General features: G+C 38.1%; 1 protein-coding gene across 10 annotated transcripts in view; it reads right to left on the reverse strand.

The window, feature by feature from the left end:
- Positions 1-1052: 1052 nt before the first annotated feature.
- The window catches only part of RBPJ (recombination signal binding protein for immunoglobulin kappa J region), a 220043-nt gene continuing 194542 nt past the window's right edge, over positions 1053-26553 (reverse strand). For 9 of the 10 annotated variants that reach the window (XM_040486397.1, XM_040486424.1, XM_040486478.1 and 6 more), the window contains 8 exons: positions 20594-20759; positions 15098-15272; positions 10810-10947; positions 10542-10654; positions 7145-7285; positions 5935-6090; positions 5482-5585; positions 1053-5324 (listed from right to left, as the gene is read on the reverse strand). In XM_040486397.1, the coding sequence (XP_040342331.1) occupies positions 5009-5324; positions 5482-5585; positions 5935-6090; positions 7145-7285; positions 10542-10654; positions 10810-10947; positions 15098-15272; positions 20594-20759 (1309 nt within the window). In that variant the 3' untranslated portion in view covers positions 1053-5008. The remainder of the gene's footprint in view (positions 5325-5481; positions 5586-5934; positions 6091-7144; positions 7286-10541; positions 10655-10809; positions 10948-15097; positions 15273-20593; positions 20760-26553) is intronic. The other variant, XM_040486467.1, reaches the window with a different exon arrangement.

Genomic DNA, 26553 nt, shown 5'->3' on the forward strand with positions numbered 1-26553 from the left:
ACTTACTGCTAGAACCTAATGTAGCCTGCCCTCTCCATCCCCGTAAATGGCAATCATCTGGAGGTGCAGTGACAAAAAGAGTAAGATACACTTAATGGATTTTTGGTAACACTGCTTGGAAAGGGTTCACATACTGTTTATGGCAAGGAATACACATTTATTATTCTCTTCTGAACTCTAAATCAAGTAATCACTATCAATCTCGAGCCTTAAAAGCTTCCGACTTAAATTGTCTCTTATTTAACAATCACTATTTTTAGAGCAAGAGGTCTTTAGAAAAATTCTGATAACATGTTTTTCTTGGCAGGGGGGAGAAGTCAGATAAAAAACAAACTTGCTAGGATTTAAAAAATATGTAACGGGGGCGCCTGGGTGGCGCAGTCGGTTAAGCGTCCGACTTCAGCCAGGTCACAATCTCGCGGTCCGGGAGTTCGAGCCCCGCGTCAGGCTCTGGGCTGATGGCTCGGAGCCTGGAGCCTGTTTCAGATTCTGTGTCTCCCTCTCTCTCTGCCCCTCCCCCGTTCATGCTCTGTCTCTCTCTGTCCCAAAAATAAATAAACGTTGAAAAAAAAAAAAAATGTAACGTCCCCTTTAACTGTTTCAGTACTAAACACAGAATCTTCTCTCTCCATATCAGGAGGCCCCACTAAAAAGCACAAACCATCACTGTATGTTCTTCTGTGCATCAAACCAAATACCAACTTTATATTGGAAAAGCAAGCTGCTGTTAAATAATACTCGTTAATCTTGTTGAGATTAGCTTGAAATGCTCCTGGATTGGGAGATCTGCCCCTTGGGTGACAAAGCCCCTTTCCTTATTTATTATTTACATGGAGAAAACCCCCAAAACTATCTCTCTGGAAAGCATTACACAGTTACAAATACTGAATAGAAAAAGAGCATAGCTATCGCTTTGACGTGATATAGACAGCAAGGTAAGATTTTTAATACGCAAACTGTGATATGTAATTTAATTCTACTTCATGAACTATTCGGAAAGCCAAGACGCTAACACGTGCATCAGGCACAGCCAACAGAAGACTTTACAATGGTTTGCGTTTCCTTTTTTATTTATTCCTTGAAACTGCCCGTATTGCAGGTTTCTCATGGGCGAAATATGGAACTGAGCAGATTCTTTTTTCTACAAAATTATGGTATAAACTTGCTCAATTTTCTATCTTATTGCTAATAAACCTTACAGGCGCACAGTTTGTAAAATAAACCCCTTAAGGACTGAATGCGTACAGCATGCTGCAAGGTACAAGAAATAAGCTAAAAATGAGCATATAAACCTACGTCTGGACCAACACAGTACTGAATGCCGGCAAACATTTATCACGACACAGGGAAAAATTAATAGGAGATACAGTTCAGTCCTGAAAGGGTTAAATAGAAACCCTAATATATTATTGTTTCTAATCATCCAGCCCACATTACAGTGCTTGAAAACAAAATCAGAAGTACCGAACACACATTTGTTCAGCACTCATTAGAAAACACAGCTGCTTTTGAAATCAAAAGTAAGTAACTTGGTTAATAATTGAATAGCATTTTGTTTAAAAAAGGAACCCCCCTCCCCCACCCCGTGGATTATCTGGTTAAACAGGACGAGTTTAGTTCTCAAAAATTGCATGGGGAATATTCTGTGAGGGCACAGATGGTACCAGTTTCATTAAAAACAAAAACAAAAACGAAAACTAACCAGTTATGATCGCAAATAAGTCTGTGCAGAAGAGGGATAAATATTTCACTAACACATATATGAGGATGCCTTTAGTTGCCACAGTTGAAGAAAAATCAGCAGCAGGTTAAATATTAAACTAGTGTTCGATTCTGAAATCATTCAAAATCAAAAGGGCATACTACATTTAAAGCCTTTAACTGCCTTCCCAATCTATGGGATCAATTCAATGGAACTAAAAAACAGACTGGATCATGGACTCAGCTTCTAGCATATTTTTAGAAATTGCATAGCTCACGAGAGCACAAGATACCCTTCTAAAACAGAATTTTAAAAAACCAGAAACAACCCAAAACTCAAATGTTTTCTAACTGAAGTGGTCACCATTCTAAGAAGAGCATCTAGCATCTCTAATAATGCCATCGGAGGAGGGGCTGTATTCTACTATAACCAGAGGACAAGGCTCCTATAAATTATACACTGAAAATGATTTACAAATCCATAAAGATTTTTTTTTTTAAAGCAGCTGACAAAAGAACTACTGATAAAAAAAATAAGCTACACCAGAAATCATTTCAGTCTTTAGTTTGTGGTATGCAGAATGGCATAAAATAGCAAGGGAAATGTCTGTAGAAGTACATTCGTGGACTTTTCAAACAAACAAAAAACAAACAGGAAAAGGCTTTACAGTCTAGTATTTCAAAATTATCTTATTAAAAGAAACAAACAGCCAAAATAAGGTATAATTAAATAGTAAAAAAGCAAAGTTCATTTTAACAAAGCCATAAACTTGAAGAATTAATTTGAGCTGCAAAGCTACGTAAGGAATAGTCTGTTCTTCAAAAGTATCTCATCTGTTATCGGTTAATTTAACATAGTTTTGTATGTAACTAAACATCAAACTGGGAAGTGGAGGAAACTTGTGGCCCATTGGAAGTAAAGCGGCACTGAAAATATTTCCACGCTCCGAACCAAAAGCAGTGTAAAGATTACTTCCATGACTCAACAGAGAAGAATAAATACTACTCAGAAATAAGCAAGTTTGCAAGAAGGAGCTAGTAAACAGTTAAAACAAAGAAAGGTAAGGCCACAATTCTGCCCTTGATCACTGGATCAGATTTGAAGTGTGAGGCAGGGTCAGCTTACGAGAGAAGCTAGTGACTGGAGCAGATCTGAAGAGAAGGCTATACATATAGAATAATGCAGCCTGTGAGTAATTAAAAAGGCTTGCAGTACGATAAAACCACAATAACTCTGATTTAACCAGTAATGTGTTTTACAAGTGACTTCCTCCTTGAAAACTGAGGAAAAGGTGATTTAGAGAAGTTAGGAATTGTATTTACAATGACACAGTCTGAGCAAAAGAATGAGTGATGAAGATAACAAAGCTGGGCAAAGGGGGAAAGCTACTAATGTTTACAAAGTCTGCCGATGAAGACGTTTTCAAAACAGCCCATGACCCCAGAAAGACAGTGCTCTGTATGGCAACACTGTGGGAAGTTAGTTTTGCATTCATAAGGTACTTGTGGCTCCTGTTTTATGGGACAGTAAAAGCTTACCACACTCTAGAGGTAGTTTTGAACTCTAGAAAGAATGATTGTAGTACTAGACTGTGTCCTAGAACATCACACACACGGTTCCTGTACTAAATGTAGCCCAGTGAGTCGGCTGCAATTTCTAAGAAACTGAACAAAGGCCTGACCAGAGTGCAGGAATGGAAGCAAGGAAAAACCGGTGAGCCTACAGCATGGAAGGGCCAACGCACAACCCGAATGCCACGAAATCTTAACTGAATGGAAAAGAGATGTCATCTGAGTAGGAGACATCTGTGGAGACACTCAGCACTGGGGAAGAGAAGACAGAGGAGTCAGGAGAGAGATGAAAAGATTAATTGCATTTTCAGTTTTACAATCTCAACACTATCTGTTCTAAAGTACTGTCTTCCAAGCTATTTGAGTTGGTCATCTAATAAAAGCATCTTGTTTCAAGGTTACAATGATGTTTTGACCTAGGCTACCAAAAAAGTAATAATAATAATAAAATAAAAAAAATAAGTAAACAAACACATGCTTTTGCTGAGATTTTCTCATTATACAATAAGGGCACCATCTACCAGCTGGTAGCAAATACTTCTCATGATATTTTTTTTTTTTTGTCCTATGCTAACAAGGCGGAAAACACCCTGCTGAAGGAGATCACTGGGAACATCCCAAGTTCAAAATAAAATGTTTAACTTACACATAATACAAGTTATGTACAAGATTAGGAGTGGGGCGGGGGACCTGAACGAATCTGGAACATGTAGATACATTTACACATGGGCAAAGGGGAGAGAACACTTCAAATACCAACATGTTCTGCACCATGAATTCATTAATGACTAAATGGCCACATTTAATTCCACGGAAATTTTAGAACCTCTTGGAATACCACTATAAATACATTTAGAACAACAACAACAACAAAAGGAAAACAAGGAAAGAACTACCAACAGTGTCTGAGAAGAGAGACTAAGTTAACATACATTGCATGTACTGCAGGCAAGGCAGAGGCATTTTTTTTAAAGCTTTTGCACAGACTTCATATACTCTTAAAAAAAAAAAAAAATAGGCGGGCCTTTACAAGATTTGACTTGCTGAAATCAGAACAATCTCGACTCGTGAAAAGTCATAAGACATCAGCTTTAAAAAAATAAAATAAAATAAAAAGATCAGTTCCAGCCTTAAACAAAAAAAAACAAAACAAAACAAAAAAAAAACACCTGGAAGAATATGGTAATTAGGTTAAACAAGCATGGTCAGGCTTGGAACTTGAATGTACTGTAGAGCAAAAGCTCAGACGGGGTGGGGAGGAGAGGGACCTATTTGGTAACAAAGGTGTACTATATACTGTGATATAAAAAAAGGTATGGTGAAAATGTACCTTTTGCTAAAGCTTATACAAGTTCCTTGGTCCGTAAAAACTATGTTAGATTTGTGTCTTCTAGTTTGATTAACTTTTATTCCAGCCACATCTCTATTTCTTGCCCATTTAAACAAAACCAAACAAAAACCAACCAAACAAGAGTAACAGCCGAAAACAATCGATTCCCAATAGTTTGTACATTTCGACGTTTTGTTTGTTTGTTTTACTGCGGCTTCTGCACTTCAGATCAGCACTTGTAGGTAATGGGGTTTCTGAACAGTATCACCTGGTATGAAAAGTTTTCCCAAGAAACCACAAAAGATTGTTCATTTTTTTTTCTTTCTTTCTTTCTTTTTTTTTTTTTTTTTTTGTCAACATTTTGCCGCACTCAAGTCAGTTTAAGTCCCAGCAAGAAGCCGGTAGTTAGGACACCACTGTTGCTGCAGATGATGTGACACTGGTAGAATTTGTGCTGACATTTGTGTAACTTCCCTCGCTGTTTGTGTTTGATTCATTAGGGGGCACTTGGCTTGAACTGGCTCGAAGGATTGCTCCTGCCGCACTGCAGTGTGGCCGTGGCCCTGGTTCCGGTGTGTAGGTAAAGGTAAGGCTGGTGGAATAAATGATTCCATCATTACGGACCAAAGTTACTGGAACCTGGACTGGCTGCCGGACCCATCGCCAGCCCTCCCGGAATGCAGAAATGTCTGGGACAACACAGAGCATACTCTCTCCACATCTGAGGAGGAAATATAAAGCACTTAAAAGGAAGGTAAATTTTAGAACTGGAACTTAAAACAAGGTTGCTTGATACATTACAATCAGTATTAGGAAAGAATCTCATGTACCCAACCCCATCAAAAACTCTGGATGATGTAAAAAGTTTCATTAAGTACCTGTACATAGTTTCAGCTTCTACATCCCCAAACCACACTCGTAAATTTGGAGTGAAATTCTGTCCTGTAAGTTCAAGCATTGCTACGTCCCCACCGCCATTCAACTGAAATTCACAGAAAATCAGAACAATGTTGAGAAAACTTTTCATTTTCCATTAAAGTACACATATTAGTTTTTCATTTGACTATGATTTGTGAAAAAAAATGGAAAAATAAAACTCTTAAATAATATGATTATAAGGACAAAATGAGCTAAAAACATCTCAAGATAATATAGTTGACTTAAACTTAAATTTTCTTGTATAAAAAGTATGCTTTTATTTTTTTTAATCAACAAACGATGTATTAACAAAATCTCCAAATCTTATGATTAATTGTGAAATAAAATCATGCTAAGTCAGAGCAGAGAAAGCAACTGCAAAGAGCTAAAAGTCAACTTGTAAGTGGTCTCACCTGAAGACTTTCTACGACAGGCACAGGGGTGACTGGGGCAAGGACAGGGCCCATCCCCTCGTAAAATGTATACTCTGCCTTATCCGTACTAATGATTGTCCAGGAAGCTCCATCATTTATCATCTCTTTATTTGGTTCTTTTGGGCATGGAGTGGCCTGATGAAGAAAGAAATGTTTAGACGTGGGAGTTTATATACACTGCAGTATAAAGACAATTTTAACAAGGTAACATTCATAGACTGGAGTTAACAGGCAGACAATTTACTACAAATTTCTGAACTTTCCAAACATGGTGCTCTGCCAATCCCTAACTAAACACAGAGCATCAGTATGACAACCTCACATCCAGTAGTTTTTTATACCATGAAATATTTCAGTGACATATTAAAAATAATACCTTTCAGAATACCCATTTAAGAGCACACCAGTACCTGCATAATTTCTTTAATAAAAGATAGCATTCGTGATGTAAATAGCTACTTAAAACTCTTTATGGATCCCTAAGAGAGTAAGAGCCCTTCAAGCGTCGAGAGCAGTTGAACCTAGCTATTTCCAGCAGGAGGAAACCAAGATGTGAACTGGCAACCCCCCACCCCTACCTTCAAACAGCCAGGCCAGTCCAGCAGTTCTGGGCTGAGGAGGACGGCTGTATGTGGCCATCTCTCTGAAACAGGGTCTTCAGGTGTTTACAAGTGCGTTTCACACGAAGTGTTAACCATCCCACTAAATCATCTGCCCATGTCATAGACGTCTTTGTGAAAGACTTCTAGTAAATGCAGTTAAAAATCAGCTTTCGAAACATTTCCTCATTACTCTCTAGGAAGACCTCGACGTAAATCTGATAATTATGAACCCTCCCCAGAAATGTGTGTGCATCTATATACAACATCTTCACACAGTTTCAGAGGACTCAATGAACACCCAAAATCTTTTGGATGATCTGAGAACCTTTTTTGATTCCCAGAAATAGATATTAACTGTCTCTCCAAGAACATGTTTATGGATTTGAGTTCTTCCTTGAGGTGGGATGACTGCCATGTCTCAGGATCAAGTAGGTTAAGAACCTTCAGACTTGAGAAAAATACCTGAAAACAGCTTTGTGTCTTTGGGTACAATTAACATTAAACAAGAGTTTTAGGTTTCTGTATGCTGCTAACCGAATAGCTGACACATTTTTTTTTTTTTTTTAATCAGTAATTTAAGAACATACCTGAAACTGGATTATTCTTTCTTGAGAAAGGCACAAGTACATTCTTTCTGTATCCTTAAGGTAAAATGCACATTTATGGAGTTGTGACACAGGATCATCTGCATCCAGTAATGCGGTTTGCTTATCCACTTTCCTAATTATCTATAGTTCAATAATTAAGAAAGAAAAGGTCATCACATATGGAGAGCTTTCATTCTGGACACTGCCAAGGGCACACGGAAAGAATACGCTATAACAACACATCACAGTGTATATACAAAAACATTTACAAACACTAAGGCTAGGTATAAAAAATACTTTCAGATCACAAGCATGGTAGAATGTGGAAATGGTTACCTTCTTCTGGGAATACCTGAAAAACAGGGCGGGCAGATACTCATTTTCTAGATCACTGCCTTTCAAGCTTTACTGTGCATACAAATCATCTGGGGTTTTTGTTAAAAACACATCTGTTCTAATCCCACAGATTTCACGTGGGCCTAATAGTCTGCATTTCTAACAAGCTGACAGCTGGTTAACCCTGCTGGCCAATGGACCGTATTTTATGTAGCAAGTTCAGTTGATTTTTCCAATGATATACAATCACATCAGAAGAAAATCTCTGAAGACTACTGGGCGTGCCCCCTCCCTCCCTCTCCCTGTGTGTGTGTGTGAGTGTGTGTGTGTGTGTGTGTGTGTGTGTGTGTGTGTATACATATACGTATATATATAATTAAAAACCTGGGGCACCTGGGTGGCTCATTCAGTTGAGCGTCCGACTTCGGCTCAGGTCATGACCTCACAGTTTGTGAGTTCTAGCCACGCATCAGGCTCTGTGCTGAGAGCTCAGAGCCTGGAGTCTGATTTGGATTCTGGGTCTCCCTCTTTCTCTGCCCTTCCCCCATTCACCCTCTGTCTCTCTCTTCTTTCAAAAATAAGTAAACATTAAAAAAAAAAAAATACCCAAACTTCTAACTTCCTCCAACTCACAGCTCAGTAAATGGCACCACTACTCACTCAAATCCAAAAACTTTGGAGTCAGCCTTGACTCCTTGTTTTCTCTTATACCTAATCATCCAAGCAGTCAACAAATTCTATTAAATCTACTTTCAAATAAATGTGTCATCTCTCATCACCTTATGCTACCATCCTGAATTATGACCAAAGTCCAACCACTGTCTCTCTGTTCCCACTGCTATACCCCATGTTCTCCTCTTCACAGAGCAGCCAGAATTATCCTCCTAAACATAAATCAGTCATCATGCCCTGGTTAAAACCTTCCAGTGGCCTCCTGGCATATGTAGGTAATATAAAGTCCATACTCTAGATACAGAGAGAGACTCTACAAGATGCCATCACATCTACAAGGCTGACCTTGTAGCCTCATTTCCCACCCCTCCCCAGTTCAGACTACAGCGCCTTCCTCACTAGTCCTCACCACTCCGGTCTGACATTCTGTCTCCACTTGTGCTGTCTGTCTGAAATGCCCTTCACAGTTTGTGGTTCCCACCTTCGTTCTGGTCTCTGTTCAAATATACCCACTTTGAAGATTTCTCCGACCACTCCAAGCACTCCCCAAGGTCTCTAGGTCTTTACCCTGTTTTAACTTACTTTCCTAACATTTGTGTTAACCTTTAATACATTAATATGGTTATTTCTTTAGCTAATGTTGTCCATCTCCCTAAAACTGCAAGCTCCATGAGGAAAGAAAGCCCATCTTGCTCACCACTGTATCCAGCATCTAGACAGTGTCTGGCACATGGAAGGTTCAGGACTATTTATAGAATGAACCTGTGCACGTAGGACAGTAACACATTGCTCCACAATGAACATCCTTCACAGTAACTACTGAGTTTTATGAGGATTAAATCAATATATGTAAAGTGCTTAGAACAATACTATTGATATCATGCAATAATATTGGCTTTTATTACTTGGTTTACATCTCAATATCCAAAGATTTTTCTTTAACTAAGCTACAATTGTATAAAAGTCCCCATCTTTGAAGTTAGCATTCTTCATGTTTACATTTTTTAGCTCTGCAGGTCATTTAGTCAGAACATCTTCCATTCTACTAACACCACACCCATTTTTGAGTTTAAAGGGAGACAGTACACTTTAGCAATAAGAACTTCTAAGACAGTCTTCGAGACTGACTAAATTCAAGCAAAATGTTTCAGTTTGATGCTAAAGTCTTAGGGCAATATTTAAATTTGAGGAGGTCTGGATTTTAGAGAAATAACTGAGTTTTGAATGATGTAAGCCTTCAGCACTCACTCATCCTTCTCCTCTACGTGAGAGTCATGACTCGTCTGCAGTCCTGTTATTTGTGCGCTCCACGGTTTCTCCACTAACTAGTAATAAGCACATCGTGAACATGAGCCACGTTTGGTTCGATTTTATCCCCACAACAGTTCTTTGGACAGAGACCCTATTGAACGACCTCTCACCAATAAAGAAACCAAAGATGGCCACTACTATTTGGCATCAGAAACTTGCTTTGGTCATTTCTAATTATCAAGAAAAGGAAAGAAATCTGAGACACCTGGCAATGCAAATGTTACAACGTAAGCCATGTGTGTGGTGAATTCTACATTCCTAAAACATCAGGGAGAACTCCAGCCGCCGCTCTCTCCTGTGCTGGCTCTGTAGCTCGCTGGTACAATATCTACCGTATTTCTGAGATAAACTGGATACAGCCCAACACTGTGTCCCTACCCCCCACCCCTGGACCTTGAATCAGACATACTCCTAAATCCCCTCCGTCTTTAACATAACTAACTTTTCTTTCTGAAAAGGAGGGGGAATATAAAGGCGGGAGTATAAGGGGCTTTTGCGTTCATTTTGCGAAGAAAAGCAGTTTTTACAGTTTCAAAATCGTCCTAGCGAACAAAAAGTCCTAAACACCGTGCTTCTCTCTCAGAGTAGGAAATAACAATTTAATTTTTAATAACTCTATCTTCTTGTTGGAGAGTAAACTAGTAAAAACTATGCTTATATTTTTAAAGAGTAAGAATTTCTATGCTTCTGAAAACTTGGTCCTGTGGTGGGAATATCAGGTACCACAAAAAATGAATATAGTATATCTGTACTGCTTAAGGAAAGAAATCATAATGCAATTATTTAGTGCCCTCTATTGAACATGTTCAGATATGCAACCAAGAAGCAAAACGCCACCAAAACTTATTAGAAACAGTGTAACAGAAAGTCATTAATAACGCATTCACATAAATTGGCTGTCTGCCTTAAATCGGTTTCTAAATAAGGTGGGGTGTGATTGTCAATAATCAATAGCAGTGATTATGGACACATCTTCTTAAATTAAAAAATGAAACCGAAGCGTATTTTTACATCTGAACGTTGTGCCTTTTTGGTGTTCTTAATTTTCACCACACACAGCAGCAAGAGCAGAGCATACCAGTCTTGGGAGAGCCATGCCGGTAACCGAGCACACAAGTTTGACTGTCTGTCCATAGTGGATGTAGCCGTCACGAACTGTGAATTCTTCTCCTTCTGATTCATCATCATCCACTACAGTGGAATGACAAAAGAGATCGAATTATTATCTTTTAGAGTTCTTTAATCTACTTAGGAAAATGATAAAACTTAATAGATCTGATGTCTTATTATCAAAGAATTTCAACAGCTTCACACTAAAAACATCAAATACACATTTTCATACTCACAGAGATGAATGTAAAATGCTCCCCACTGCTGAGAACTGGCATGGAAGTTACCTCCTTCTACATGCAAGTATCTGGTACTAACTGTCTGGGATCGAAGTCGATTAAACAGAGCCACCTTTGTTCCTGAGGCAATGCACACTGCAAACAAAAAACAGCTTCTATTTATGTGACTGGGGGGAAAGGACCTATACCTGGCAAGTTATAATTATTCTTTACTATTACTTAATAATTAATAGATTCTGCTAACAAATTGATACCCTAAAAAAAAAAAAAAATCAAGGTAACTCATTAATGATGTCAGGCTAAAGATGTAAAATACGTCCATAAAATATTTTTTAAATGAGAACTATACAGTATATTTAACGCAGTGCTGTTCAGTAAAGGGACATTATTCTTAAATATCCAACAACAGGAAAGTGATTAAATACATTATAATATCATTCACCTATTAAATAATGTATATCAAAATGCACTGATTAAAAAAAAAGTATCTCCCTGGTATATCACTGAGTGGAAAAACGGGCTATAAAACCCTCTCTATACTGTGGTTCCATTATATATGTATTTATGTGGCTGTATGTGTGTGTCCACGTGCTTACATCCAATCCTATGGAATGTACTCAGGAGTCTAGAAGAATGTTTAGCAAAGTTGAGGCCAACTGCCCCTGGATATTGTGATTTTAGACATTTTGATTTCTTCTAAATACCTTGAAGTATATAGCATTGCATGAAATTTCTTGAAAAAACAACCACATCTATGTAAGGAGGAAAATATTCTGAAAGTGAAATATGTTCTCTGTCAATAAGAAACTTACAATCAACAGAAAAAGTGACTTTAAATAAAATCCTATAATTTGAATTGGAGATAGTGTGAATCCATGACATTAGCAAGAACACCCAACTCCCATTATGAAGTAAGCCTTGTCCTCTAGCAACAACAACAAAAACCAAAGAACAAATTTAAATCTGAGCAAGCATGTAAATGGACTACAAAGATGCTCTCTTGACCAAACTTAAAAAATTTTTAATGTTTATTTATTTTTGAGAGAGAGAAAGAGAGAGGGAGGGAGGGGGAACATGAGCGGGGGAGGGGCAGAGAAAGGGAGACACAGAATCCAAGGCAGACTCCAAGCTCTGAGCTGTCAGCAGAGCCCGACGCAGGGCTCAAACTCACGGAACTGCAAGATCATGACCTGAGCTGAAGTTGGACCCCCAACCGACTGAGCCACCCAGGCGCCCCTCTCCTTGCCCATACTTTAAAGACAGGCTCCTCTTCCCTCTTGGCCTTCCCAGCCCAGTTACTGCAAGATTCCCTAAGTCTTTCTCCCACCCTTGACATCTGATTAAGTTCCTCATGAGTATCTGATCACCAGAGAGAGGCCAGCCTTTAGCAAAAATCCTGTTAAGCTGGCTCCTCTGGAGCCCCTGTACCCTTAATGTTTCCTCTTGGTATGTTCTATCCACTGCCCCCTCCCCTCACTCTGTTCCTGGACTAACAATCCATTGAGCTCAGCTCCACACTGAAGTCTCTTCTCCCTTCTGTGACAGTACTGAATACAATCTGTCTTTACCACCTTTAACTAGTGTCTGGCTCTACTGTGTTCTCTTTGACACTACCAGTTTATAAGATACATTAAACTACACCAAGGAAATGAAATTTGCAAAATCTAGTATGTGGTAATCTCTCAGGGCCAAATGACTCAGTCTCTTCAATAAATACATTGCAAGGAGAGAGAGCCATGAAGAGGGAATCCAAAGATAAAAAGTACTCAAGGTGGGGTGCCTGGGTGTCTCAGTTGGCTGAGCATCCGACTCTTGATTTCAGCTCAGGTCAGGATCCCAGGGTCAAGGGACAGAGCCCTGCAGGCATCAGGCTCCCTGCTGAGCAAGGAGCCAGCCTATTTTCTCTCTGTCTCCCCCACTCCCTCCCTCTGCCCCACTTACTCTCTCTCTCATTCTCTAAAAACTAAATAAAATAAAAAAGAAAATAAGTAAGTAGTAGACATGTTTACTTTAAAACATACTCAAGGACATGTCAATATAATATATAGTATAAATATCTGATGGGGATTCAAAATTTGAATTCTGATTCAACCAAAGTACTAACAAAATGGCATTTTAGATAATTTTAAATTTGTTTAGACATTTGATAATATGAAGAAATTATTTCTTTTTATAGTTGTTTTATAACATATTTGTTTTTATGTGATCATGGTATTTTAATTATAATAAAAAAGCGAGAGCCTCAGTCTTTCAGAGATACATGTTTACAGATGAGAGGTCTTATATTTGCATTGAACTAAAATGAGGGCAGAGGAAAGTGGGGGTGTGATACAGGTATAGATGAAATAAGACTGGCCTGCAGTTAAGATCAGTCTTGAAATTAGAGGCTGGACACAGAGCTTTCGTATAATTATGCAACTCTGTCTACTTTACTATGTTTGAAAATTTCCATAATATAAATGGTTATAATAATAATGACTGAGGGAACTAAAACCAACCAATATATAAAAACCGAGTAAGTTCATAACAAAACAAAATAAAAACAAGCAAACTAAACAAAACTCCTAAAACCTTGAGCACTTTCAAAAAATACTACTGCTATTCTGCAAATTAGTAAGCAAGTGTCTATCCTGCCTTTTCTCTGCAGACTATTATTTGAAACAAAACGCTAAACAAGTTCTAAGTAAAAGAATACGAAAAAGCCCTTCATAAAACACTAGATTTAAGCAGCCATTGTCAGTGGCTAATGGTTGCTGAGGAACTCTGTACCAATGGATTAGGCTAGCAACAGCTCAACTTACTATAAACAATCTTAACAGGACAAGACGTGGGTATCATCTCAGGTACCATCTCTGACTTCTGATTAGAAGGAAACAAACATATAGAGGACCAGCTAATTCTAAAATACGTCTTTAGGTCTAACCACCAGTTTATGGAAAATATGAGAGACAGAGGCACAAGTAATCAGCCAGATCCAGAATATGGAAATTCCAAAGGAAAAATTACCCAGTTCCTTCAGCAAATGACATGGAAAGATTGGAGGGGGAGAGAACACACTATTATAGGTTAAAATGTATGGGCCGTATTTGGATCCAAGTTTGAACAGGCCAACTAAGAAACACACACACACACACACACACACACACACACACACACACACACACAACTGTAAAATAACACTTCAGAGACCATGTAATAAGTCTGCACATGGATTGGTTTTTAGATGGCATTAAAGCACTACTGTCAATACTTTTAGGCACCACTACTCCAGAAATGATGGTTGAAAGAACAGGTCATTTGAGATTTCCATTAAAATATTCCAGGGGCGCCTGGGTGGCGCAGTCGGTTAAGTGTCCGACTTCAGCCAGGTCACGATCTCGCGTTCCGTGAGTTCGAGCCCCGCGTCGGGCTCTGGGCTGATGGCTCAGAGCCTGGAGCCTGCTTCCGATTCTGTGTCTCCCTTTCTCTCTGCCCCTCCCCCGTTCATGCTCTGTCTCTCTCTGTCCCAAAAATAAATAAACGTTGAAAAAAAAATTTAATAAAATATTCCAGAAGTCAGAGGAGGAAGGACCATGGAAAAAATGAAACAGAACTGGCAAAACCTGTTGAGGCCAGGGGGCCGGTCACCTTACACAAGTCTCTCTCTTTTAGGTAAGTTTGAAAATTTTCATAATAAAGAGTTAAAAAGAAAGAAAAAGAAAATTGGGTGCAGGGGTTGCAATGTGTAACTCAGTCAGACAGCGTTTATCTTTGGTATTTGGTAGTCTAAAAATCTGCTCATGAGGCAGCAGTCTTTGCCAGAGCAACTGTGTTAAAAATTTTGTTTAGGTTTTCAGGAAGGACTTCCACAGCCCATTTGATAACAGTGCTTCTCAAAGAGGAGCTTTTGATGTTCTTGGGGGATCAATTCTCTGTGGAATGAGAACGAGGACTTTTAGCGTCACTGTCTGATGCACCCAATGCCATCAGCACTCCCTGTGGTCACTGACAGCACAAGGAATAAATTCCCACTTCCCATATGCCTCTGGGGAACACTGCAGAAGCAACTCTGGGTGGGAACCATCTCCGTAGACCGGGTATTGTCCATTTCAATTAAAAAAAAAGATGACCATAAAATGGCAATAATACATGTGACAGTTTCAGATTAAGTGGAGGGCCACAAAACCATTACTAACAAATGAATTTGCTATCAAAAAGCAATTTTCAGTTAAAAAAAATAGTTGAATTTGTCGTATTAATCCATCAGGGGAATTGGTGACAAAAAAGAAAACTCAAGGATACGTACAGTCAGCATTCTTCAATGACTGCTTCTTTTTGGAAGGTTTGGAGATGACTTTTATCCGCTTGCTGAGGAACACACCAATATCATCACTGTTGCCATAGAACATCTTTACAGACAACATGAAGTGCTTTCTCTTGTCTGAGTCAGATATGTACAAAGTTTTGGCTGTGCAATAGTTCTGTGAAAAAAAGGGAAGTTTCAATAGCAGCAAAAGTTTGCTGGTTATGTACTTACAACTCAGTACAGCCATGGCTAGGTTTTTGATGAATGAATTAGATGAATAGCTGAAAAAACCAATTGTAACAATTACTGACATTGATCCTGGAAGACAAAGGACAGTCTTATCAAGTCTATGAAATACTACATTACGATCCATTTTATCCATTTTAAAACACAGTTTTTTCTTATTTTATATAGCTCTATACCAACATAAAAGAATTATAAATGCTGTAACAGTAATTTTTTAAAAATAGAACTTAACAGGGCACCTGGTAGCTCAGTTAGTTAAATGTGTGACCCTTGATCCTGACTCAGGTCCTGATCTCAAGGTTAATGAGTTCGAGCCCTGTGTCAGGCTCTGTGCTGACAGAATCCTGCTTGGGGTTCTCTCTCTCCCTCTCTCTCCCTCTCTGCCCCTCCCCCACTTCTGCTCTCTCTTTCTCTCCTTCTCAGAAATAAACAAATAAACATTAAAAAAAAACACACAGAATTTTACAGTTCAAAAAAAGCCCATGACTGTATTTCTGCAATGAAACAAAATAAATAAAGCTATCAGAATTCAACTGAATCTGTATAAGATTTTTAGCAGTGATCCTTTTCAAAATAGTGCACAGTTTTTCTTTACATGGATGAACACTACAGAACCACCTATAAGTCTGATAAAAACAAAGTTAGAGTAACTGGAGAATTGTAAAATATTTTATGCCAGAAAAGGTTAGGAGTATACTTTAAAGAACTCTTCATAAAAAATGGTAAACTTTGGGGTGCCTGGGTGGCGCAGTCGGTTAAGCGTCCGACTTCAGCCAGGTCACGATCTCGCGGTCTGTGAGTTCGAGCCCCGCGTCGGGCTCTGGGCTGATGGCTCAGAGCCTGGAGCCTGTTTCCGATTCTGTGTCTCCCTCTCTCTCTGCCCCTCCCCCGTTCATGCTCTGTCTCTCTCTGTCCCAAAAATAAATAAACGTTGAAAAAAAAATGGTAAACTTTGCCAAATGGGATAATTCATATTATATCATCAAAAGAACTGATTGAGGGGCCCCCGTTTGGCTTAATCAATGGAGCATATGATTCTTGATCTCAGGGTTGTGAGTTCAAGTCCTACATTGGGGGTTGTGCTTACTTAAAAATTAAAAAAAATATGCAACTGGATTGAAAGGTAATAGAGAAGATAAACATAGCAAGGTATAATGCCAGTCTACCAGAAAATAAATTCTGGTACCTGAAAAGATAGCATTCAAGAGTTACAGCACTCACAAAGTAGCAGCAACTATCTCAAATATATATGACAATTCTATTATCATTCCTATTCCCCTGATCCCTATGAATTAGGGAAGGAACTATATTATTTTTTTTAAATGTTCATTTATTTTTGAGAGAGAGAAAGAGTGTGAGCAGGGGAGGGGCAGAAAGAGAGGGAGACACAAAATCCAAAGCAGGCTTCAGGCTCTGAGCTGTGAGCACAGAGCCCGACGCAGGGCTCGAACCCACAGACCGCGAGATCATGACCCGAGCCGAAGTCGGACACTTAACCAACGGAGCCACCCAGGTGCCCCTAAATTATTGATCTCCTTTTCCAGATTGGGTAAATAATGCTCAAACACAGCTTAAGTATTTAAAATATCTAAATTATATTTTTTAGAAGATCAATTCTCTACCTTGTAATTAGGCTACACAAGTTTCCTTGACTACCTCTGTTGTGTGTTTCTTTTAAAAATCAGGAAAAATGCCACTCGTTTAGGAAACAGCTAATGTACTCTAAGTTTTTAACTTTTTAAATTTTAATCATGTGTAATTTTAACACAACAAAAAATAATGCCAGGGTTTATTTCATTTCTCATAGCAAAGTTATGTAAGACGATGTAGGTGCCACTGTGAGTATTTTACACTTCATTAGGTCTTCACAAATTCAAAAATGTGGTAAAAGCTTTGAGGAGCTTTGTTCGACAGAAGATAAAATTAAGATAAAGCTAATAACAGTAATAAGAAAAATAAAAACAACAGTTCTTCGTACTCACACAACTCCTTCTACCCAAGGATCTCCAAGCTCAGAGATGCTATGGCGGGAGTGACAGGTCTTCCATACATCAAAAAGCACTGAAGGTCAAATTAAGCCTAAACTGATGGAATTGTTCTACACCATAAAGTCTAGGAAAATGGGTATCGATATACTAACGCAGATGGTTACAAGGAACAAAACGAAATGTGTATCTAAAAGAAAATTCTCATAGGCAAAAGCCTTTCACACAAAGTTTTTGTCTGGAAAAAGCAAACACATATCTCTGGAAGAAAAAGGAAAATGTATCCCTATTTTTATAAAAGTGAGTAGTCTGAATCCACAAGAAAATAATCATGGCTAGGACAACTTTTTTTTTTTTTTTAAAGTAGTCTTCACGCCCAGCACGGAGCCCAACATGGGGCTTGAACTCACAACCCTGAGATCAAGCTGAGCTGAGGTGGAGTCAGACGTTTAAGCAACTGAGCCACCCAGATGCCCCTGGGATAACTTTATTAGAATTATTATTTTTTAAAAAACTAAGACCACTGACTACAAACTCAAATTCCATTTAAAAAAAAAGGGGGGGGGGCGCCTAGGTGGCTCAGTCGGTTGAGCATCCAACTTCATACTCGGGTCATGATCTTGCGGTTCATGGGTTCAAGCCCTGTATCAGGTTCTATGCTGACAGCTCAGAGCCTGGAGCCTGATTCAGATTCTGTGTCTCCCTCTCTCTCTGTTCCTTCCCCACTCGCGTTCTGTCTCTGTCTCTCAAAAATGAATAAATGTAAAAAAAAAAAAAAAAAGGAAAAAGTCACCACTCAGAAAAAGTACTATTGCTTTAAGAAAATAGAAAATAAATAAAATTTAAAGTTACATTCGTCATACCAAAATGCTAGATTAGCTAACAAAATTCTAGAATAGAAAATGGCATATAATAAACCTTTCTATCAATAATGAACAATTTAACTTAAGAACTTGAAGATCTTCAGGCCATAGTAAAAAACGTGCCCCCAAATGAGAAAGCAATACCAAATACAACACTGCAAAAGTACTGTAGAAATGTCCGCATCATAGAATCTGAATTATAGAAATGAAAAAGTGCTAGCAAGTGAGGTGTAGGGGATGTAACTTTTAAGTGTAAGAAAAACACAAGTGGGCTAAGTAGGGAATCAATTCATGTTGTATAGCTTACCTAGTTCCAACTATGTAAGATGTAAAATTGAGGAAAAATGAGTATTTAACAAATAAAAACATCATTAAGTGAAATCTCAGATCCAAAATATTATCAACATAGAGTCAAATGTCATGACCATATGAAGTGCCACATAAATTAGAACTTTATTGTAATGAATATTAAGTATAAGTACCCAATAGTGCAAAATAAATAGCCTTTCTTTTCCGATAATGACTAAATTGTACCATTCAATGAGGAGGCTACTAAAAGAAAACAGTGTTACCTTAAGTGAATGGAGGTTAAGAGAGACAGGTGAGAGCAAAGGGTCCCTTTTCTGAGGTTCAGCATGTCACTACTCAGGACATCTTTGCCTTCCTAGGCTCAAATATATTACACACGCCTTTAGGCTCCAAGCACCTATGATGTTCCTGTTCCACCTGGAATGCCTTCTGCTGACTCCCGACAAGTCTTCCTTTATATAAAGTAAGTAAGACTTCTCTGATAGCATTTTTCATGAAAACTAATATTAATAGCTTTGGCTTACAGACATTATATGTTTTAAATATAACCCATTAGATGTTTTAAATCCTAGTTAATGCTCAAGCTTTCAGGTATTCTTTTCTTCTTCTGTGAATCTTTAGGGCTTAGGGAAAGAATATAATGGTATAAGTTGAAGAAAGGTATACTAAGCCACGATGCTGATACAGGCAAGTGAGGATGCTGTTTGTTTGGTATTACTTCCCTTAAAATGCTGGAAGCTGGAATTGGTTAAAGTAGGCAAAGAAATTCAGTTAACAATTATACACCCTGGTAGCTACAATCCCTGGCTTCTCACTACCTATTTAAGTACTCATTTCATAGTACCAAGTATCTAAATGTACACCTTGGAGACCTACAACTCTGAGACTTTCTACGTAACAGGAAAATAGAGGAGACACAGCTAAGGCCCATCAGATCACCCTATCACTTAAATACATCCTTTACTCCAGTTGTAGGGTCATAATTTAGAAATATTTCTTGCTGCTGTATTTTCTTTTAAGATGAAACCACTTTTATTATAATAAGTTTTATTGCAAACTTAATTAAAAATACATAGTTGATAAGTCTTACCAATAAACATTTTAAGGATACAAATGTCATTCATAAAAATATCTGAAGAAGGTTGATATTAAGGCTTCTTAGTGCTCATGCTCCGTATTAGCTATAAAATGGCTAAAACTGAATCGAAATGTACAAATCTCCTAGCTCATCACCTTCAATGTCACTCTGCAGCCCCCATCTGTACTGCCAGCTACAACACAGCAAACACGAAGATATTCACTGAAGATTTACTGAATGAGGAAACAGCTTTTCATACGCTATTTTAAAGGATATTCACGTGGTTGTTGAGAACTAACCATTTTCCAGATTTTAATATCAAGGGAAAATAAAATAATAGTTAAATGCTAAGTCATTAAGAACTATTTTTGAATACTAAAGGTATAAAGTGAAATGATTGCTTCATAATTTCATAAAACACAATTAGCAAAACTAATACTTAAATTTCATTCCTTAGCAAATTAATCACAGAAAATCCCTAAAAGTTTGAGTGAAGCTAATTGTGGCTGTTTTTGTCTATAGCATAGTTTTGCTTCACAGAGAAGCTACGTAAAACATTTAAGATCTTTCTAGCCCAGGTAAATCCTTCTAAGAATTTATCTGTGTCACTTTGTTTCTAGTGTAAGACTAAGATTAAGATTAAGACTAAGATTAAGAGACAGCGTAAAACATGACTGAGCTATACGCGTTCACTGTTACTTGAGTATCATGCCCCCCTGTCAGACACATGAGGGATTAGCCTCTTAAGTTTATTACTGGCTTCCAATGGCAATCTGATTCAGACTGTTAAAACTGCTAACAAGCCACCTTTAGATGTCAACAGCTTGTGACTAGACTGCAACTATTTAAGAAGTTTCTCTCTGAGGGATGGACCAGGGAGGGTGTGTTCAGAAAATTGCTACCAAAAGCCATAAAAGAAAAAAAAAAAACCATCACCACAAAAATAAATAAGGAAACTGCATGCTAATAGGGTACCAGGGTGCCCTTTTAGGAGAACCAACAGAGTTTAATTTACCTTTCCTTCCAAGTTCAGCTGCTGCATTTCTTGGTCACTATTTCCTATTCCAATAAATGCACATGGTTGAGACTCTTGTTCAGAACAACCATCACGTTCCATTTGTTCTTTTTTTTTCTTCCATCCACTGCCCATAAGATACACACAAGGAGGAGGGCAAAAAAACCTAAACAATGGTAGAAACACACACACACACACACACACAAATACAAAACCAAACAATGCAATTAGATTCAAGAAAGCATTACCTTTCTTTGAACGTATGAATATAAAATTATACTGAACTATACTAAGTCAAGCCTTTTGTCATGCCAATTAATCATGTCCATAGCACAGAAATCAAGGCCTCCACAAAGACTACATTTGTTTGGGGAAGATTCATCTATACTGGAATTATGCATTCAATAAGATTAGATACTTTTTATTTTTATTAGTTTTTTAATGTTCATTTATTTTTGAGAGAGAGAGAGAGAGAGAGAGAGAGAAAGAGTGTGCGTGGGGGAGGGGCAGAGACAGAGAGAGGGAGACACAGAATCCGAAGCAGGCTGCAGGCTCTGAGCTGTCAGCACCGAGCCCGACATAGGGCTTGAACTCATGAACCATGAGATCATGACCTGAGCCAAAGTTGGACGTTCAACCAACTGAGCCATCCAGGCACTCCAAGATTAGACAGATACTTTTTAGAGGATGGAGTCTCCCTTTAAATTTTCACACAGCTCAGAGTTCTGAACTATTGGAGTTCAGTAAATCCAATGATGTCTAACAGGTTACAAAAAATAATATGCCATCGTAGAATCTGCAGTTATTAAGATCTACTCAAAATGATATACTAATTAATGACATTATTGCTATGGCTATTACACTGAATTTATTTGGTAATTAACCTGGAAAATAGAATTAGAGCAATATCCAAAGGAGGAACTTTCAAAATATTAACAAAAGTAGAAGAATTAAAAGCAAATGGGTAAGCGGATTTCTGTGTTTTATGCCTATGACACCCCGGACAAGTGGATGTCTGAGAGAACAATCCACTGCACCCTTTCAACTCACAGATCACCAACAGATTTGTCTTGCTAGTTGCCAAAAACCTGCCCTCATAAATTCTTCCCACCTAGAATAACTTCCTTATACAATTGACCCCTGAACAATGTGGGGGTGAAGGGTGCCAAATCCCTGTGCAGTCAAAAATCCATGTCTAAATTTGACTCTCCCAAACTTAACTAATAGCCTATTGTTGACCAGAAAGCCTTATCATTAACATAAACAGTCAACACGTATTTTGTATGTTATATGTATTACATACTATATTCTTACAAGAAAGTAAGCTAAAGAAAATATTGCTAAGAAAATCATAAGGAAGAAAAAATACATTTATAATACTATACTGCATTAACTGAAAAAAAATCTGAACATAAGTAGACTCATGCAGATCAAACCCGTGTACTGCAAGAGTCAACTGCTATCTTTTCCTTGACAATTAAAAAATATCAGTTTCAAAGCCTAGTTCAAGCCCCACATTTTATAATTCAGACCATCAGTCCAGTCCTTGTATACAGGGTAATTTGCTTTTGCTCAATAGTGACACCATGTCTCATCAAGGAGCCTGAAAACTCAAATATCTACCACAAATAGTAGCTAAGTAAACTCAAAGAGTCACCAGGTAAGTAATTTAGTGGGTGAACCAGGTGCACAATAAATAAGGAAGAATATCCTTTAATTATTCAAAGAAGTAGGTTCCCTCTTCTTTCTTGAAACACACAGCCCTCATGGTAATTCTTGCTTTTTATACAGTTATGAGTAAAGGAGCATTCTTCTTAACTCTTGTAAGCCCACTGTAAGAGAAAGAAGGGCTTAAATGCAATGACAATCAGCCACTGGTTTGTGACTCCGATGACATGGCACAACAGAGAATAGCGAGCCTGTGGCCACACACCCACTCGATCACTTTGCTGAACTACGGCCACGTGGGCCTAGTGTTGGTTACATCCTCCAATTGTTCCACAAACGTTTGAAGCCAAACTTTATATGGGATTTCTAACTTTCAAAGTTAGCAAATATTTATGCTTTTAACACCTTGGAGGCCAACAATAGCAGACTTAAAAAAAAAAAAAAATGTGCCCACATACCTATTTGTGCATATGTATGTGACACAGTGACAACACCAGGCTGGATCTGGCTTCAGCTCTTCCTAAAGGTAGTTAGTATCTACTTCTTGTTTGCTTCCCCCCCAGCCCCCAGCATCCAACTACAATATTTACTGAATTGAATCAAACTTGTATAACACCTACTTTTTGCTCAATTCTAACTAAAAACTACTTTAATTAATTTATAAGAAGTGAGCTAGGTGTATTTAATATTCATCAATTCATTAAATTATTATACCCCTAGTCTGAACCCCTAGTGTAGTGTCGCAGGCATTAGGAATATAGTAGTTAAAAAAAAAAAAGGCAAATATTCCTGTCCTGATGGAATTCACAAACTCTAATAGGAGAGACAGCTAATTTAAAAAAAAGAAACAAAACAAAAAAAAACAAAAAAACACTTTACTCATAAAGTTTAGAAAACATTTTACTCATAAATGAGTAAAATGGCTTATATAAGACCAGGGTGGCCAGAGAAAGCTTCCTTTAAAAGGTGATGTTGAGTCACAACCTAAAGCCATGGGTGGCTGAGGGGAAAGCAAGTAGGAAGGACCAAAATGGTCTGTGTCAAAACAAACACAGACCACTCCAGTGTGGCTGGAGTTGAGAACAGATGAAGCCTAGATAATAGGGAAGTGGACCAAGCAGGACCTAGGGGTCAAGCTGAGTAAGGAGGGAAGCCCTGGAGGCTTTTCAGATTTATTTAAACCAGTAAAAAGGAAGCAGAGCAGCTTTCATGCCTGCATACTCTCACTGTGACCATGGACACAGAGGTCACAGCCGAGGTAGTGGGCTCAGCTCCAGGTCACTCCAAGTTTGGAGGGATGCCTGGATTAGCCGGGCTAGTTCTGGAGTTGGCTCAATTCAAGTCTACCCCCAGGATCTTTCTGGCCTCTAATGCTGGGAGCCACCCAATGCTTGCCGTGGCACAGACTCAAATACCTAGCTGGCATACTACTGGGAGGTTGAGAAGGCATCAATTTGACACTTGTCTCCCATGAGTGTTTTTTATTGAACACTGGTATTAAGATTCCTTAATAAGCTGGTATACTAGCTATAAAATTCAAAGAGCCATGCTTTAGTGGAGTATACCAGATGCGGGAGTCAAATTTCAACAAGTTTTCATAAAAGACACTTTTATTTCACATCTGAAAAACTATAAAGAAGACTAAAACTACAAGATTGGGTAGTGCTCGTTTTCTCAAGAGTACTGGGATAAAATGGCATGAAACAAGGTATAAAATTAGGTTGGCAAGCAATTCTTTATCACTTAAAACACGGACCAAGACTTTATACTGAAAGTGCTTTCCAAATCATGTAATAAGAAAAATGAAGACGAATCTTCACAAATGCCTCAGAACTAGCCTTGTTTTTTAGTCAACTCTACAACACTTCAAAGAAGTTGTGATGCAAGAAAACAGCAAATCCCATACAATCTAACCATTGAGACTATTTCTATACAATGTGCTGATTAAATCATATCTTAAATATCCCAATACTGGCACTCCCTAAGAAATAGTTAATGAATCAGGTTTGCATTTCCACAGACTTCAGTAGCAGCATAATCAAATAGAAGATAAGCATACATACAAAAAAGAGCAGATAAAAAAAAGGACATTAAAGGGAGTGAGGATTTAAAAAAGGCTACCTAATTAGCAGAAGAAAAATTAAAATACACCTTATAATGCCATGTGCAATCAGTGATTTTTAAATTTGGACAGTTGGCCAATATGTACCAAATACTCAGTGAAAAGTCTGACCAACAAGCGGCCAGCTCACAGTTTAACAGCTGCCGTAAAAGAATATGCAATGAAACAATGTGCCTTTATTTTCTAATATTTCCCATGGCTATATCTAGCGACTATGACAAACAATGCTTTTTTTCTGCCACTTGGTGGCAATATACACACATTTACAATTTTACTCATTTCCTAGTTCAAACAATTAGTCTTTATTTTCAGAGGATGGTTCAACAACTTTTTCCTCAAACCCTGAGATGAGGTCTGGAAAATACCTTACAGATTCAAAGAAGACTTTTTATTCAGCCCAATATATAAAATAGGTTAGGTTAGACCAAATCCAAACGCGTCATTTACATTATCTGACTACCTTTGCAGAATCATGATCCTTTGAGGATTATCCAATCCAAAAGCACCAAATAGAAACTTTTTGCACACCTCAGTTACCTCTATTAACACACATTCTCAGTATGACTTCAGAAGCATCATCTAATTGTCTAAATGGCTTTACTGTTGTCTCAACAACATCATTATCACCTTCAGTACTGTTTAATGACTTCCCTTGACACGAAGTTGAAGGAATACTAACATGTCAAAAGTAATTTCCCTATCTTTAACGAAAATTTTCCTCTAAACAAAACAATCCTTTTAAAAGCTTATTTTTCAACCTGGAATAATCTTCTTTAATGAAAAAGTAAAACTAATCATTAACATCAGTGGGATACCAGATGTCCAAAAAAAAAAAAAAAAAAAAAAATTATTAGGTACAAAGTTCTAATACCAAGAATAACTCAAAATTTTAGGATAAATTTTCCTGACCAAATATTTCTAGCATCATTTGCTATAGTTATTTAAGTGCCAAGAAGACTGTAGTCATGTCCCCAGGTGACCTCACGCCTTAGGCCTTGGCAGCTTCTCAGAAAGGCCTGAATCTGTATCAACAAGAAAGAAGACAGATCTTTTACCCTTTCCACTCTACTCTCCACCAATGCGTAAGGGGCCAGACTGGCTTGCCAGTCGTCCAGGAGGCTGCACTACACGAGCAGTCCCTTACTACTAATAATCCTTTTTAAAAATCAAGTAATTTTAATAGGTTTCCACCTTTGTTGTAAAGCTAGTACTAATACATGTCTACTCTGAAAATGTAATAATACAAATATGTAAAAAATACAGGAAAGAAAAATACAGGACTCAGGCTTTTCCGTCATTTTTTCGTCTTCATTCTTTGGAGGCTAGAAGCTTAGATTCTTGAGGCTTTCCTTTACCTGGTGTTTTAGCCTGGCCAGGCCATACCCAAACAGAGAAGAGCTGAAGATGAAGGCAACCACACACAGGGTAACCTTTAAATCACCAACCTGAGAAGCCACTATCATCTTGTATTCACTTATTTTTGATAGTGACTAACAAACAGGAACCTTATTTGGACTCCTTTCTGCTTTCCCCTCATGGCCTCAGTTATCTGGTCTTAAAAGACACAGTGACTTTAAAGATCCTTTTGCAAAGTACATGGCACCTAATTTCCTAACCAAAATAAAGAATAAATGAATTAATGAATGAATCCAGTTGTACCAAAAAGCACCTTCAAAAATCCAGAGAGAGAACAGCATCGCTGCAATAAACACGTCTATTCCTACTTCCATCAGATCCAGCCCAGCTTCGCTAATGGTGAAGGGACGATCCTAGGCAAAGTTCACAGTTGACGTCCTATAGGCATCTTTACCTCCTCCATCTATCTTTAAGCCCTACTGTGCGCGCGAGCAACACTCAAACACAAAATGGAAAGCTATGAACATTAGGGCGATGGAGAGGATACGAAATTTGGGAGTTATAGTTCCAGGGTTCCAATCCTGGCTCCATCAATTCCTAAACTAAGATGAACCTGGGCATATCTAAAGTCTCTGATCTTTAGTTTTCTCACTCATAGAATGGGGAGTACAGCGTACTGATTAACAAGATTATTCTGAGGATTAAAATTTTAAAATATCTGTAAGGCAGTTATACTCTTGTTAATAATTGGAGCTGAATAAAGGGAAAGTGTTTCCTCTTCAGATTCACGATGAGGTGCAAGCCTGGCCTTCTT

This window comes from Herpailurus yagouaroundi, unplaced genomic scaffold (genome assembly GCF_014898765.1).
Source record: "Herpailurus yagouaroundi ecotype Mexico unplaced genomic scaffold, PumYag 28, whole genome shotgun sequence".
NCBI lineage: Eukaryota > Metazoa > Chordata > Mammalia > Carnivora > Felidae > Herpailurus > Herpailurus yagouaroundi.